This window comes from Pimephales promelas, chromosome 8, assembly GCF_988280905.1.
Source record: "Pimephales promelas chromosome 8, fPimPro1.hap1.1, whole genome shotgun sequence".
Lineage (NCBI taxonomy): Eukaryota > Metazoa > Chordata > Actinopteri > Cypriniformes > Leuciscidae > Pimephales > Pimephales promelas.
In genome coordinates, this window is record NC_142776.1 from 21,032,327 (window position 1) to 21,050,669 (window position 18,343).

Below are 18,343 nucleotides of genomic sequence, written 5' to 3' on the forward strand. Positions count from 1 at the left end.
CATCTTACGACACTGGACTAATTGAATAGGAGAGGCAAACCCTCTAGTGGCTCTCGGGACAGTTTGAGTGTGGCCTCCTAAACAAGACTGGGAATGGAAATATTTGGGCTGGGAGCAAGGTTTTGCTCTGAAAGCACACCTCTGTCTCCTGGTAAAATCGCAGCAATCTCTTGTGACCCTTGAAAATTGCCCCTGAACCGGGATAAACCTTGACCTAGTTTGAAAATCTGCATCGTCTCAGGAGGACGAAGAAAATGTTGATGTGAACTTTGACCTTTCTGCGTTGATATTGGAAAACTGCCAGCTTGCAGTTTCTCAGGCACTGGGGCCATGTGTATTTGTGTGGGAGTGTGTAAGTTTGTATGTGTGGGTGTGTGTCAGGGAATTGCGTGGGTATATATTTTACAGCTTCAAGGCAGTTTTTGGACCAGGATTGTGTGAGACAGTCTCCCTGTGTGTTTTTGTAGGAGTTACCCAAATGTAGAGTTAGATGTATGATAAAACAGAAATGTTAACCTAATGGAACAGTGTAGAAAAACAACAATCACAGGGCCTTTTAAGCTGAGAGATAAATCACCAAACAAGTGAAAAAAGGGTTTGCAGCTAAAATGTGATGCTATTTGTCAGAAAACCTTTCTCAATTAATCCAGACTTGCAGACTAGTTGGAGACTTTTTGACAAAGAGCATGGCAGCTTCCAGCCTCTGCGTTTTGATCTAATCCCCACTCCGTCTTGTCAAACATGATTGCCACTGATATGGTTGTTTTGTTTGAGTGAAAATGGTGCACTGTCTTTGGCTCGATGTTTAGAGTTCGTTTTTTCGTCTACTTAAAGCTGCTAAGCCGAGCAGCGGACGCTAGTGGAGCTGAGCCAGTGAGTCTGGATCTGTCAGCTGTCTATGAGTCGTAAAAATGATTGACGCTCCAGAGAATCATTCCTCAAAGTAGGGATCATCCCAAAGTCCTCACTACATTTAATTAAGTGTCATTTATCTTTTTCTATATTTCTCTCTATTTTCCCTGTTTGATTGTTTCTTTCTCTTTTTTTTTCTTTTTTGACTGTGGGAACAGAAGAGCGAACTTCCTAGAAAGTATTTTACCATTTGCTAGCCATTTAAGCTTGACATCAGCATAGTTGTACCTAAATAGCCATTGTTCCAAATGGAATAGGTAAATAAAATGAAAATTCTGTCAGGTGTTCAACCTGCATGTCTTTCTTTAACAGAACACAAAAAGAGACGTTTTGAAAAATCTACTGGTGGCATTAAAAAGAATGGGGACTGGAACTTTCAAGCTTTAAAAATAATTCAAAAGTACAACAGAAGTGTCACAAAGTGTTCCAAATGGCTCTTACCTGTATATGCAGTGCTGCTTCCGAAATAGTATAATATATGTAAGTTGGTATTTGAATTTACTTTGTAGTACATTTACATTGTAGTATGAATTAAATTACGCAAGTACTACATCCGCCATGTTGTTACTGTCACATGACCTATCGGCGTCAGTTGTGTCACTTCCATTCATAAATACCCTCCCGTGCCCTCACGGGATAGTAAAGTGTCCATTGAATGCACACTTCAGAATCTCGGTGGAAGTAATATGTTATCCGGGGACTTTTCTTTCTGTTTTTCGAATACTATGTATTTGGACATACACTGTAGGCATATGGTACAATGGGGCTAAAGGCTCGCCTTAAAGTCCCTGTAAAGGCAATTCTACAAAAAAGTTCTAAACACATTATAAATGTTGCATATGTATTGCTAAAACATATTACAAAGACTGTGAACTGTGAAGTACTGAAATGTGGAGTTAGACCGTTAAACAGTTTTTCACCATTGCAATTTTACGGATTTTTGGGCGGGGCTAAAATAGGGCTCGATGACGCACTGGAGCTCATGAGCTCCTGGACACACCCCTATTTGATGACGCACAGAGTCTGATCTCTCCCCTTACACACAATAACACTCCCCGAGCACATTCGCATTCTGCTCAATCGCGAGTGACTGTCAGTACAGCTACAGCTGAGCCTACAGTTTTCGATACAAAAATGCATAGGCTACTACCTGGATGCGATCATGTACAAAACAGAACGGTATCTTCATTTAAATTCCATAAAAACGATCACATCAAGAAGAGGTTTTTAGAGAACCAACCTTGATGAAGAGCTGAGGATCACCGTCAACACTCGCCTCTGAAGTGATCATTTTACACTGGATAGTTTTATAAACTTTCCTCAGAGACAACTGGGATTCACTGATAATCCACTGTCACTGATGAACGGGGCCGAAACGACTATCTCCCGCCTCAGCATTCATCCTCCTGTCCCAAAAGCAGTATCAGCTAATATCCCCGTCGACAGCTTTCCCGCTAGTGGGCGTGGTTTCAGCGCAGCCAGCGGACACGCCCCCAGCGTTTGAGAACAGAGATAACTCCTAATTTTTTCAAGATTTTGATAGCTTATTTTATGTACTTGCCGGTTTTTTTTTATCATTCAAATTTGGCTGGGTGGCTAATAACACATTTTTCTGTGGTGTGACAAACTCAGAACACATACTTAATTTTGACTTTGCAGGGACTTTAAGAAAAATATGCTTTTCACTACTCCCATAGTGTATTATTGCAGAAAAAATATATATGTTTGTATTGAACTTAAACGTTGATGGAGTGGTCATAAAAGTGGTTTATTTTCTTTACCATTTGAATCTAAACATGTCATGTCAACAAATGGAAAAGTCAGCTGGCTATTTCTTTCTGTATTGCCCCAACAGCAACCTTTAGACCCAAAATACCATACTTTTTACATATTCTTCCATCATTAAAAACTGTTGCTTTAATTAGCTTGAACAATACTGAAAATCATTAAGACGACCTTTGTGTCAAATCTATAAATAGTTTTAGCGATTCTCATTTGCTACTTAGAACAGAATACAAATATTAGATCAAATTAGCAGAGAATCAACTTTGCACTGCCCGCGATCACGTCAAGGATCAATCAAATTTCCAGTTGCGTCTTGAAAAGTGGTTGATTTGGAAAGTGCTGTGGCAAGTTTTGCCATTTAGAGGTTTGGAAGAAAATAAAATCAAAGGTGCCTTTTACCCCAGTGCGCCTTTAGCCCCGCTGTACCCGACTGTTTTCCGCATACTGTTTAGCAGGGAACCCCTTCAGCAGCCCTTTGATTACTTTTTCATGAAATAAATCAAAAAAATGTATTCGTTATTTATGAAATATTGACTTGCACCCAGCTCTTTTTATGTTCACGAGACAAGTAGTCTCTTCTGAGCTAGATCTTTTCAACTAATTAGTTTATTAAATTCATAAAACCAGTGTGAATTATTTGTTTAGAAATCAAACTCAATGATCCAGTTGCAGCATTTTACAGCTCTTTGAATTTCCTTTTCAGTCTGTTGGTTACACAAAGCTGTCGTATGGCTTCAGACGACTTTTAATATAGTGCACTTTCATGATCATTTGATGGTACGTTTGCATGCTTTTTAAAGCTTAAATATTTCAGTCATCATTCATTGACCGGCAAGAAGAAAAACATTGTGAATCGTTTTGCAACGACATAAAGGTGAATGAATTTTTAAGAGATCTATTCCTTTAAAGATCTTTTGGTAACACTTTACAATACGGGTGCACTAATATACATTAATTCATACTTAACTAATGCACAGATAATCATGAGTTAATATATAACTCATGAAGAACTAAACCATTAATTAATGATTACTGCATCAGCAACTAATAAAGAGTCTATAATATGATTAATAGATTAAGTTATACATGAATTACTATTAATTCAGTGTGTCATTGTATATTAATTCCTTAATAACATATTTTATTAACTAACAGTGTAAATTAATGTGTTAATTACCACAAGTAGTCAAAGCTATGCACTTCAACTTCCAGTTGTCTGATTTAATTAATCATTAGCCAATGATTTACAAAGGTATCATTATGTTATGACTTTACTTGTTGGGGTACATCATTATTAACTAGTCATTTAGTAATTGTAGTAATTTGCACATGCATTTGCACTAACAATGAAGCAATTAATCATGTATTAATGCATATTAGTGTACCTGTCATATTATCTGGAAGTTGAAATACAAGGCTTTGGCTCATTCTGGTAATTATCATATTAATTAACATTATTAGTTAAAAAAAGAGCTATTGTGGAATTAATCCACAATTGCATATTTAATTAATAACAATTCATGTATGAACTAATACATTAACCCTACAGGCTCTTAATTAGTTCCTAATGTGGTAATCATTAATAAATAGCTTACATAATCATTAGTTACACATTAATTCAGTATCTGTGCATTAGTTAATCGTGAATTAATGCTTATTAGTGCACCCGTATTGTAAAGTCTTACCGATCTTTTTCTGTGATTGTGTCACAGCAGTTTTGCTTTTCATTGGGAACAGAGATCGTTCCTGGTCAGGATGCTGTGTTAACCACTTTTTTATTAGCACCCTATTCAACGTTCTTCGTTTATAGCTTAAGTTTATAGCTTAATTTTACATTAATTACAATGTGCATATGTTTTGTACTTGTTCACTTGTTTGTTTACATCCCTTGCTGTGGAAGGTGATTGTAAATTCCAAGCCCAATTGAAGCAATATTGCGCATGTGAACATGTGTTTGTGTTTGTATTTCGCGTGTGGATACTGCCTGGGTCCCTTTTTTTACCTCCCAGTAGGTCTTCTCCGCAGCAGCTGTGACTGTGGTCAAACAGTGCTCCATGGTGATAGTTGTTGGTTTGTGCCTGGGGGATGCAGTGGGGTCTCTGAGCTGGGGAGCTTCACAGCTCTCTGATTCCTGGCCAGCGTTGTGTAATCACTCACAGTGGCGCTGCAAAAACAGCTTTCACAATCAGCTGGATGTCTCTCAGCGGGCCAGCACTCCAGCAGGGACCGAGAGAAGGGCATATTAGTGGAAAGAGGACAGCAAGGCACAAGGGACGGGCGTGTTGTGTTTATATGTTTGAGTTTGTATGAATGTTTGTGCAGGCATTAGTGAATTTGCACATGTGTGAGATAAAGAGAATTGAAGTTAGCACGGGTAAGTATGGGGGAGTGTGTTTAGGTGTGTGCGTGTGAGCGTGTGTGTATATATATATGCAGAGGAACTGTACGTCCGCTCCAGCTGTGTTTAGGAATCTGACAGATTATTCACTACATTAATTCCCTTTATTAAGCCTCTGGGTCCAGGCCAAGCCAGTGAGAAGCGCTCACAACTGTAACCCCCTCCATGCCACCAGCAAATGACTGACTTTTTTGGTGATATTTGAGAGCAAGACATTTTTATTTTATATTAAAAAAAAATATGTACACACATTTATAGTTATGTGCTTGTGTGTACATGAATGAATCATGGCTGACTGCTTATAGGAAATCAGAAAATACACATTTGATTAATTAAATCATTCTATAAATAATGAAACAATTACATAAATAAAAAATAAATAAATTTTTCCCAAAAATGCTAATAGGTGTCCACCACTGTCATGCTAGTACAGCGTGACATTAATCAAAGCATACTTAAATCTTCTTATTTGTTTGAGTAATTGATAAATGGGTGTCAGAGTCAAGCATGGTCTTTCAGCATGTACTGTAAACACAAAAAACATGTGTCATAGATATTCTAGAGATCTGGCAACACTGACTGAGTGCACCTTTAAAATTTAAATAAAAATTCTATCAGCGTTTACTCATCGTCATGTCGTTCCAAATCTCTTGGACTTTCTTTCTTCGGTGGGACACATACAGTAATGTGTGTTTCACAGAAGAAAGTCATACAGAACGACACGAGGGTGAGTAAATGATAAGGATAGTTCACCCAAATTTAAAGGGATACATTTAAAGGATAGTTTGCCCAAAAATAAAAATTCTGTCATCATTCAGATGTTTAGACTGCAGGTAAATGTGGCCCAAATTTTTTTTTTTTTTTTTTGCTCACATGTGACTCAGATCGGTTTTTCTCATAACAGTGGAGCCCGTTCTCATCCTTTGGCATCATATAGGTGACGCCATATGACATTTCGTCGAAATACTACGCACATGGCACCCTTTAGCGTCAATATAACATGCAGAACCCAAGGCGTCATAGGTGACTGGCATCCTTTAGCATCAATATGAGACGCAGACCCTACCCCAGACCTAAACCTACCCATAACAGTGCGTGTTATATTGACGCTAAAGGGTGCCATGTACGTAGTATTTCGAGGAAATGTCATATGGTGTCACCTATATGATGCCAAACGATGAGAATGTGTTGAACAGTGTGAACAGCACAAACCACATGGAATCGGATCTTTTCAATTCCGCTTTGTGCCACTTCCATATGTGGTACTAAATTCAATACAGGTCAGATGTTTTGCAATGCAACCTCAGTCTGAACTGTCATATTGGAATTAATGCAACTTTTACATCACAGATCAACATTTGTCTCAATTCTGCGCTTATGGTAGTCACTTCAAAGATTGTACATACCCAAAGTTATCAAGACAGTTGCGAAAGTTAGAAGAGTGATGTGTCAGAACTCAAGTATTACAGTGACAGCCCTATATACAAGCAAAACATGAGGGCTCATATCATAAATGTTTTAATACTCTGCTCTCTTTTTTTCATATCCTTGTCATTGTTTTGTTTTTTTTATTCTTTCCTGCATATAAATTCACTGCCTTCGGCAGATCGAATCATTTAATCCTCCCAGTTCACTTCCGTATGACAGCGTTCTGCGTGACGTCTTTTTTTTATTGTTCTTTTACACATGTGGGTCAGTCCAGAACCATGATCTGTTCATATTGGAATCTGATATTAACCACATTTAAAACAAAAATGTGAACAGATACATTGCTAAAGTAGATGAAGAATGCGTAGTTTTGTGAGTGAAGAAAATTTTGAAAACAGTAATGAAACTGCAGGATTATGGTACAAAAAAAAACTCTTCTGCCAGTATTTTACCATTAAATTACACCAAAAAAGTTGTAATTCATCTTACGGTATTTAAAAATGTAAGATTACGGTACACACAAAAAAAATCTGATCTGAGCAATAAATCGTAATTTAGCACTATAAGGCTCGCAGTGTGAACATAGGCTTACTTATACCGTTATGTCATTCCAAATCTCTTGGAAATCTGTTGAACAACGAAGTCTCTTATCTTATATTTTTTAGGTTATTCAGGTTTGGAATGACATGATGAAATTGTTAATGGAATTTTTGTTTTCAAATAAAATGTCAGATAACTTTCAGAGCTTGTAACAGCTTTAACCTCTAATTGATTTAAGGCAAATTAGACTCATTATTCTTCAGCAACATCTTGTAAACCGACAACCTGGACTAACAAAAAGATTTGCTTATGAAATTCTAATTGATGCACCGGTGTATAAAAATTGTGGCAACAATCCACCTACCCCAAATTAGAAAATTTGAATGCTTTGATATTCATTAAGAGTGGCTGACAGAGTCCATTTAAGTGAATATGCTGTGCAAAGTTGCAACCCCAGGAAGCTTGACGGAAAATGAACATGATTCTAAATATGTTTTCTCTCATATTAGAGGATCAATCCACTCTTATGACCACATGGAGGGAGAAGCCGAATATTCTTGGCCCTTGTGCAAAGAGCTTTCAGTGGCCTTGAAAATGTTCTCTCGTTGGCAGATGAATCAAAGTGCTGCCGTTCCTTGATGTATTGTGAAATATTTATCAAACGAGACAATACAAGGAGTGGCACAAATCATAAATATTAAGTAATATAAAAAATGCTAATGCAAAACACATTTTAGAGAGAGGGCAGCGCGGGGCCTCTCTCTCTCTCTCTCTCTCTCTCTCTCTGTATAGATCTGGGGAATAGATACATTAAAAAAACAGTGGAAACCATGTGGCAATACAAGCCATGGATCCGGTCTTTTGCAATATGTTGCATGTTGATCATTATTGTAAAATGTCAGAAGGTGAAAGACTAGCGTTTGGGATAGGGGCCCTTCTCTATTAGTGATCCTTAGAGGCTGTTCTGAATGCATGTTCTGCTGAGGACTGTCAGAAGTACATATTCACTGTGTGGTCAGGGGATAGATAGACTGACTTTTAAAAACATCTTTGTTTGAGTGATCTGGTGCTGTCAACCAATGGCATGAGTTTTAAAACAATGGCAGGTAAGGAGGGCTGTAGGAGTCTTTTACAAAACTATTTGGAAACAGTCATTATTTTTTCTAATCTGCTTGGCGCCACTTGTGATGCAGAAATTACACACTTTATGCATGGTTTCTGACTCAAAAACGTTTTCAAGAATGTGGATTGATTCACTAAACACTGCTGTGAGTTGTAACATGAAATATTATCTTCTTGTCTATTGAACTGTTGTGGAAAATCTATATAACATCTGCAATCGTGTTAATATTCTTGTTTGTGTGTTATTGCCAGTGTTGGGAGTAATGCATTACAAAAGTAATACATTACAGTAACATATTACTTTTTGCTGCAACGCAGTAGTGTAAGGCATTACTAATCAATTTTCAGTAATATTTTACTCGTTACATGTTCAGTGAGGCTTGTATTACAGTTGTATTACAGTGTGTTGTCTGCTTTTACTTCTTAAAGGCAACAGACTATGTGAAAGTTTTAAAGCAGTCTTTTAGTGCCAGTTCAGAGCGGTCGCGTCTGTAACATTGTTTTTTCCTCATAAACGCGAACACGAAAACTAAAATAAAATGAATATTTTAAGTTTTATGGAGACTGGAGAGCCAACCCTTCCTCATCCGATTTACGCAGTGTAATTAACAGAATTACAAAAAAATGTATTTTGCCTCCTATTTTTTTGTCACGCATGAATGTGTGTCTTTTCCCTAATATTAAAAATAAAACATAGACTGATATTTGTCTATGTCTGGAGTCCTTTAAGGAAGTAGCCTATATACGTTTCAATACATGTATTTTCTGAGAATTTTTATTTCAAGTTTGACTGCAAATGTCATGTCCATAATGCTGGACTTCCCCAATTTTAAATAATATATCCTAGACTAGTTTTGTGGTGTAGGTCTACGTATTTTATAATGTTAACTTCAAATAATACTAATAGCCTAATTTAAAGATAAGGCAGCATTGGATATGGACGGTAAGGAGAATAATGCTGGAGTTGGAAGAGGTGTGTCGCGATTCTGTAGGTTCGTGGATCTGAGTCGTGTGGCGAATCGCGATTTCGGTTTCATATTGCATATCGTTACAGCCCAAAAGTTAAGTTCTACTTAGTTATTTTGGTGAAAGTAACTCAAAAGTAATACATGAGTAATGTAATGCATTACAATTCTGAGACAGTAATATAAGGTAATGAATTACTTTTAAATAACAGTAACAAGTAATACCTAATGTATTACAGTTTGGAAGTAACTTGCACAACACTGGTTATTGCTTGACTATTTGCATGTGATGCAAATATGAAAGACAAGAACTCATGAAAAACAATCTCAAACTTCATGAAAAACGATCTTGTTCAGTTGATATTGCTTAACTTTTTCATGTGACTCTTGAATTTTGGGGGCATTCCAACTTGTTTTTTGTTTTTTGCAAAATGAGGGACATACTTGATAAAGTCAGCTCTCCCAGCGGTAAAACAACTGTTACATCTTTATCATTGAATATTTCGTGATTTAAATCTTATCTGAATTTCCTGTGATGTGATGTGAGGTGTGTTAAGAGAACATCAGGCCACACCGATCTCAAGTCCTGTTATGTGGGGGAACCCGAGCACAAACATCCGTGGCGTGTACTTTGAATGTCTCATGGAAGGAAATTATACCCAAATGAGAAAGCAAGCTTTTCAGCAAATTTCCGATATAAAGCAACTCAAACTAGCCTGACTTCGTCATACTCATATTCTTGTAAGAATGTGAGTCTCAAACTGGTCAATAGGGCTTTGATTATGAGGCGTGTCTTAACCAAACAAGAAAAAAAAAAAACTCTGCACTCAATTGGATTGTCGGTAGACCTACAACCAATCAGAGCAACGCAGTAAGTCAAATACTTTGCATAGCACAGTTGTGAACTACAGAACTTATTTATTTTAGAAGTAAAATAACGCGTGTTGTTTCTTTTACTTGATCCTCCATGAGTGCGACCAAAGGAGAAACCACAATGACCACAGGCTTTTCATTAGGAGAGAGTGGGGCACAACCTAACGCATTTTGGTTTTGGCTCAATTAATTAAAAAATAATTAGATTAGATTAATATTTTTTTTACACAAGCAACATACACATCTCTGCTACAAATGAACACTTAAAGTTTTTTTCTAGGACCTACCATTTTCGTACAGTTGGACTGAAAGTGACAGAAGTGCAAATGTTACAACTCACCCCATATGCGGGGTTAATTGTAACAGACAGAGGGGTTAGTTGTAACACTTGTGTGCAACACACATAATCCAGTACTAGTTTATTTGAATAGTTTGATATTGTTTGTGCATCTGTATAGATAGATATCCATACATCCATCCCTCATGCAATCATCCTTCTATTGTGGATCAATATCATGAATAGAGACTGCACAATTCTGCAACAAATAATAATAAATAAAATTATAAAATATTGTAAAATTGCAATTAAATTAGATTTGTGTGTGGCAGCTGCATGTACAATTAATAGTATTAATAATAATAACAGTCATAATAATACAAATGAGCTTAAAATAAAAATTTAAAGGGTTTATTGCATTTAAAACAGGCCATATTTTTAATAAATAAACAAGTTATCATTCATAGTACACTAAATTTGAAACATTTTAAATTCCAACATTGTTTGTGAACGTCCAACAAAGTTAAATGTATACTCAAACCTGAAAAGTTGTGTGGCTTCATTTTCATTTGATTATCATTATACACTTGCCGGCTTGTTTGTAACACAGTGTTACAACTAACCCCGCTGTGTATTACATATTTTAAGCCTAGCTAACAGTCGCTAGTAATTGCTGACATGTTTCAAAACGGTGCTATGTTTGAGCCAACAAGACAAGTGATTAAGGCAATATAAAGTTAGATTTGGAAACGTATACACCCAACCCAGAAACCGAAAAAAAAATCTATGATGAAAAAATTTACTTGCATGGTGTCAAAACACTCTTTGTCCAGTATCTTCACGAAATATAATCAAAACTTTCCGCAAATTCGCGGGAGACTGTCTTCAGGCAGTGAGAGAAAAAGAGCAGAAAGACAGCCTGCTTGATCCTGACGAACTATGTAAAATGTCCGTGTAACGTGTTACATTTAACCCTACGTTAGGTTGTGCCCCGCGCTCCCCTACGTCCCATCTTCTTAGCGACCATCGGAGCCAGCTGATAAGTTACACTTTTGCTAAATCATGTAGCAAAAATATCTTTCCGATTGACAAATGCCTTGATTGCAGTTTTCTGTTCGTCTATTAAACATTCACATATTCACATTTGACCATGAGAGATTTTGCGAGATTTCCCATGTTCACAGTCGAGACTCTGTAAGTGTTTAGTGTGCTGTCTTGGTCACATCACGGCACTCAACATAAAAAAAAAAAAAAAAAAAAAAAACATTTTATTTTTTATCATGTTTGTGGTCTCTTACATTTTTTTGTGTCCTTCAGTGATTATTTTTGTTATCATTATCTGTCTTCAATAAAGGTCAATCATCACCTATTTAATCACTTAATTATCTAATTAACTTCAACATTGCTTCAGTGTTATTGTCACACCCTGTAGTGTGGACACATATGAACATTGAGCAGTGTTAATTTGACACTGAGGATTTTGCTCATATGAGTCCACACTACAGGGCGTGACAATAACACTGAAGCATTGTTGAAGAATTTTAAAATTACCTTTGCTCTAAGTGCATTGTATAAAGCTTTAATCTGAACAAAAGCATGTGGATAACACCCATGTTTGAAAATTCATCACTCATACATACACCACAAAGGCTGAGTGGCCTCTAGACACGAGTGACAGCATTCTACCCATGGACCAAAGCCAAGCCTGCGGCGGCAGATTGGCTGCAACCAGAGAGAGGGACCAGCTCTAGAATTTAATACCGTCATAATGCTGGGCTTGTTTAGTGCCGCTAGCAAAAAGATCCAATATCGACACATGTCATTGCATCACCCATCAGCCCTGCTTCAAAAACCTCTGGTCTCTTTGATGCTGCTGGTAAAGTCTCCTTCAGTAGCATATCCGTGATAATATTTTAACATGTGATGGGTGCTGTTACGTTGGTTTTGGACAGTAAAAAGATGCAGGTTTACTTTCCATTCTCTTAAAGTTTTTGAGAAATGATCTGCTTGATGAAAGCTGAGATGCTCTATAACGTGAAGAAGAATTCATATGGCTTGTTCATCGGGATACCAAACCCACAAAATGAATCAATCTAAAAAATCTATAGGATCCAGACTTTCCAAAACTTCTGAGCTGAAATAACCATAACAATTTTGCATTATTCTTGAGTATCTTAATCGTATGGAAGCCTGATTTCTGCCTGAATAAACCGGCAATTGCAACTTTATATCTCACAATTGGCTTTATGCCCAGCTGCACTACTTCCTGAACTTCAGCCAGCTCCTTGTTTCCTGTCTGCCATTATTGGCCAAATTGATTAATTCAGGTGTGTCTGATTATTGTAGCCATGACTACTGAGGCCAAGCACACCTGAATTAATCAATTTGACCAATAATGGCAGACAGGAAACAAGGAGCTGGCTGAAGTTCACGAAGTAGTGCAGCTGTGGGTAACACTTTAGAATACGGTTCCTTCGTTAATGAATAACTACACAAGAACTAATGAGTAACACAATATTAACAATCTAGTAACTATTATTAACTAACAAGAAACTCTGATTAACAAACTAGTAAGTAATAGCGCACAGACGAAAGTGGTAGTTCACTATTAACTAATCAATAACTACTATTTTTTTAATACTTCCCAGAGAACTACTGAAAAAGTTTATTAACTATCTAGTAACTACTATTAACTAAAATAAATTCTTATTAACGAATTAGTAAGTAATAGCTCACAGATGAAAGTGTTACTAGATACTTCTGTGGGAATTACTAATTATTTGGATTCGCATTATAAAGTGAAGATCATTGGAACTAACTAATAATTACTCAAGTGTTACTACATGATCTAGTCATGATTTGCGCAACCGTTTGAGATTTTTGGTGAACTTTAGTATACTTTTAGAAAATGTCTTTAGTAACGCTTGAGTAATTACTAGTTAGTTCCAATGATCTTCACTTTATAATACGAATCCAAATAATCAGTAATTCCCACAGAAGTATCTACTAACACTTTCATCTGTGAACTATTACTTACTAATTCGTTAATAAGAGTTTCCTTTAGTTAATAGTAGTTACTAGATTGTTAAAAAACTTTTTCAGTAGTTCTCTGGGAAGTATTAAAAAATAGTAGTTATTGATTACTTAATAGTGAACTACCACTTTCGTCTGTGCGCTATTACTTACTAGTTCGTTAATCAGAGTTTCTTGCTAGTTAATAATAGTTACTAGATTGTTAATATTGTGTTACTCATTAGTTCTTGTGTAGTTATTCATTAACGAAGGAACCGTATTCTAAAGTGTTACCCAGCTGTGCATATAGCCCATTGAGTCTTTAATTCTCATAATTGCAACTTTACATCTCAGGTAACTTTAAATCTCGGAATTGTGACATTTGTGGCTTTGTCTTAGATTTGAGATATCACGTTATCTTGTAAACTTGAGTTTAAGTCTCATTGTGTGAAAGTACTGTACATCTCATAATTGCAACTTTGTTCCTCATAATTGAACTTTGTTTCACAATGTGAATATATCACATACAGTATATCATATATTTGTTTCTCACAATCTGACTTTTACTTTTGACATTGTGACTACATTGTGTTATCTTGTAGATGTGCTCTTTTTTAAGTGTGATCTAAACTTACACTTCATTGATGTTGTAAATTTTGTTTTATTGATGGGTAAATATCATATCCATACTTGTAAATGGAAAAAATGTAAGCCCTCCTTTAATATATTTCTATGTGATTTTACTCAAATGTTTCAGAGCTTCAAATATTTCAAAAAACGTAATAGAAAGTTTGAAACCTTATTTCTCTCTTTATCAAAATATTGACTTTTTTAGTATTTTAATTCCTTTCATGTAGCTACAGTATGTGATTGTTTTGACCCTTGGCCCTTGCTCCTTTTTTTTTCTTCTTCTTCTTTCTAAATCCATACTCTGTATTGATCTAAATGGAAGTGTCTTACAGTTTTTTGTATGTTCCCTGTCTTGTTCTGTACATAATGCAAATTAAAAAAAAAAAGGTGACTTTGTTTCTCGTAATTGCAAAGTGTGACACTATTGCAATTGAAACGTTGTTTCACTTGACTTTATATCTCCCCGTGTGGCTTTATACCTCACCACGACTCTTTTTTTTTAAGCAACTTTATTTTATGGATCAAACTGAGGTACCTGCACACTAGATGTGTGCTGTGCTGCACCACTGACCCCCATAAGCTTTTAAGGCAGAACAATATGCTTGTGTGTAAGTGCCATTTATTTCATGACTTTGCATCAAACGCTTTTTGTGTTGTAGCAACAAATTGCCTCTAATTGTGCCAAAATAGTTGCAAAGATACATAATCAATAGAGTAGTGCAGCTGTTTCCAAAGGAGCCTTTAAACACAGCTGCTGCTGCACCCAATGTCCCCCCTCTCTCTTCTGACTCGTCCTCCACCCATGTTTTTCATTTTCTGTTCGCTTTCAAAAGCTGTCACCTTAACAACAGGCCATATAATAAGTCCCTGTTCCCTCATGAGCCCTGAACCCCAAAACCGCCCAGAGCCGGGTGCTGGTTTGCCCTTCTTTGTAGTATATGGAATTAAAGCTCTCCGAATGACTTTTTGAAAATGTTTTATTAAGGTTTGCGAAGCCCTTGGCTCCAGTTGGGAACAGGGGGACCATTGTCCCCGCATCTTGTAGAGGCTGCTGTTCAGCTTAGCAGTAGATTAATGTTTGCCTGTGATTTCAGTATGACCTGTAGTTATGTGCATTTCTGTTCCTTACTTCTTTGCAGAAAGGATGAAGTTGACTCTCCATCCACCTTTTACTCTCTCTCTCTACCCCTCACTCTGTTTTTCTTGCTTTGTTTGAATCAGCTGAAGCAGCATGTTGTTGTGTTGAGAGGAAACATGTGGTTTTTGTTAGTAGGGACTGGGTGTCTGGCACCATGATATGCACTTGGGGGTTAAAGGAAGATGGGAGGGGTTGGAGGGGTAATGGGACATTGAGATTGAAGACCCTGTAGGAGGATGGGAATCAAGGGAAAAAGACATTGCCATTGTGACAGACAACCTTCTCCTTTTTATACACAGGATCATGCTTCCTTGTGTTAATTTGCACAAACCTACCTATAAGTAAACTAGAAATATGCATGCAACACACACGCATGTAATCCCTTTTGACTTTTTTCTATACGATTTGAGTGCCTTGGAGTGTTATTTTGTTTTTGATCTTTCAGAATGTGTTTAAGTCAATTTAAATCTTGACTTTTTTTTTTTCTCAGGATAAAAGAAACACACACCGACCTTTCGCAGGGCATGTTGTATAATCAAATCCATTAAAATTTTCTGCAAAATATAAAACAACTATGAAACTTCAAACAATTTATGAGAGAGCAAGAATTTACAGGGTACAGTAAAATACAAAAATATGAAAACTGTTTTGGCTAACAAAAAACAAAACCAGTGTGGATATGAATTTAGCGATTTACCTCTGTGACAACTAGTCCCGAGTTCACCCATGTCTTGAATTAGACTTATTTTTTACATACAATGATTATTTGTTTTCTTGTTTCTAGCTTAAATCTAAAATCATACATCTAAAGTGGCCTTCTCATAAAATAAGAGAAGGTAATATTTGAATGTTTGAAGAAAAAGATACACTTGAATCCATTTTTCGCTGTGAATGTCACTAAATCATACCAATACAAATTGTGAATAGCCGTAAAGAGACTAAAAGGTGATCATATAATGTGTGTGTGCATATGTCTTTGCAGCTGGAGCAGATGCTGTTGCAGCAGTCAGGAGATTCAGACCAGAGTGTGTATGGCGTAGAGCAGGGCTGGCTAAAAGAGGAAGGACGATCTTATAGGCTGAAGCTCCAGGCCTTTCAGGAGAGTCAACGCAGACAGGCTCAGCTGGTGCAGAAACTACAGGCCAAGGTTCACTGTTAGATGTGGTCTCCTTCAACTTCAATTTTGTCAAAGATTGGAAGGATTTAAGGAAACTTTTACTTATGGGATATTTATTATGTAGAGAAACCATGATGATTTGATACAATTGAGAATGAGGTCCATCTAAAGTTGCAGAGTGAAAAATGAAAATATGTGTCTATGTCTGCAGTTGCTCCAGTATAAGAAGCGATGTGGAAATCTAGAGCAGCAGGTGCTGGAGAAAACCTCAGAGTCAGAGAAGCTGAGGCTCTCGGTACGTTTCACTGGAGAACTTGACCCGGTTTACTGATACTCGTTACGAAATTTTATTTGGACCTTTTTATTTTAAGAAATCTATCTGCTCTTGTGAGCTTTGTTATTGACAGGTGTTGCACTGTATTTTAGTGTGTTAGGTATAAACCTGCCTCTGTCCATGTATTTAGCTCCAGTCGCACCTAGACTCCTCAGCACACCGTCTCCAGCGCTTTGATCAGGAACACAGTCTGGATGTCCAAAGTAAACTTGCACTGCTGGAGGATGAGCAGAAACGGTGAGAACAAAAGTGATATTGGCTTCTGACAGTGAGAGGTGCAGAGAAACAAGTCGGCAGGCAGATCAAGGTAAAAGCAAGGAGAATGAGTGGGTCATCCAAAAAGTGTGGTAAGAATTTCTGTTTGGAACCAATGGAGAATTTTGCATTTTGTAAAGAGTTTTTCTGTTTTCTTTTTGTTATTTTTTCCCTTTTGTTAAAAAAAAACAGTTTAAGGTGGGAGTTATGTTTTGGAGAATGGTACCTGGTTTCCTGCTGATCTTTAGCTGGCGCAAGCCACTTACGTATATTCCAAAAACCAGCCTGACCACCGAGCTAGTATAACCATCTACAAGATGATTCAAGATGGTCTGAAAGTTTGATGTCACATCAGCTGTTGACCAGCTTAGGCCAGCTAATGAACAGCAGGAAAAAGCCAATGACTAGCTTGGATAATTAATGAACAGCTTGGTTCATCTAATCGAATGACCAGGTAGTAACCAATAGGAACCAGCTTGGACCAGCTAATGTCCACCGTAGCGTAGGTTTGTTAGTTATGAGCTTGGACAAGCTAATGACTAATCTGGTCCAACTTAAACCTTAAACCACAAAAAAACATGTTCCACAACTGAAGTACAACCACTTAAAGGATTGTCTCACTTTAAAATGAAAAATTAGCCCATGATTTACTCACCCTCATTAGGTCTATATAACTCTCTTCTATATACTGTACAATTGGAGTTATATATAAAAAAAATATCCTGGCTCTTTCAAGTTTTATAATGGCAGTGGATTGCAACCAAAAGATTGAAGCACAAACACATGCATCCTTCCATCATAAAGAAACTTCACCTGTCTCCGGGGGGTTAAAAAGGCCTTCTGAAGCAAGTTTGTGTAAGAAAAATATTCATATTTAATATGTTACAAAGTAAAATTCTAGCTTCTGTCCAAACGGCCATACGCTGTCTAATTGCCCCTAATGCGCAACTTACGAAACTTGTGATGTCAGAAGTAGCGTAATGTGTCATGGTGGTAAATATCAGCAGTACGTCGCATTACTCGCATACTGTACGTTGTGCTTTACACTTAAGTGGAATCCATTTGTTTGTTTGGCCGTAAGCTAGTTATTTTACTTTAGAAAGTTTTAAATATGAATATTTTACTTACACAAACTCATCACTTTGCTTCAGAAGGCCTTTCTTAACCCCCTGGAGCCACCTCAAGTTGTTTATGATGGATGGATGCACGTTTTTGAGCTTCAATCTGTTGGTTGCAATCCACTGCTATTATAAAACTTGAAAGAGCCAGGATATTTGTTAATATAACCCCGATTGTATTCGTCTGAAAGAAGAAAGTCATATACACCGGGATGGCTTGAGGGTGAGTGATTTTCATTTGAAAGTGAGCTGAATGCTCCAGCAGGGTACTGATCTTTTACTGAGAAACAAAACATGAGCAACATTTATCAGGAAGGCAATAGAGCTAATTAAAATAAAATATCCTAGTTGCCTACTTCAGTCCACACAAGCCCATGCTGGAAATGAATAGAAGGGGGTGTCAAAAACAAAAGTATCCAGTTTGTCAGACTTAATTATC

General features: G+C 36.9%; 1 protein-coding gene across 3 annotated transcripts in view; it reads left to right on the forward strand.

The window, feature by feature from the left end:
• The window catches only part of crocc2 (ciliary rootlet coiled-coil, rootletin family member 2), a 60,136-nt gene that overhangs the window by 11,633 nt on the left and 30,160 nt on the right, over window positions 1-18,343 (forward strand). For all 3 annotated transcript variants that reach the window (XM_089134142.1, XM_089134143.1, XM_039691415.2), the window contains 3 exons: window positions 16,063-16,227; window positions 16,409-16,492; window positions 16,662-16,768. In XM_089134142.1, coding sequence (XP_088990268.1) covers window positions 16,063-16,227; window positions 16,409-16,492; window positions 16,662-16,768 — 356 coding nt within the window. The remainder of the gene's footprint in view (window positions 1-16,062; window positions 16,228-16,408; window positions 16,493-16,661; window positions 16,769-18,343) is intronic.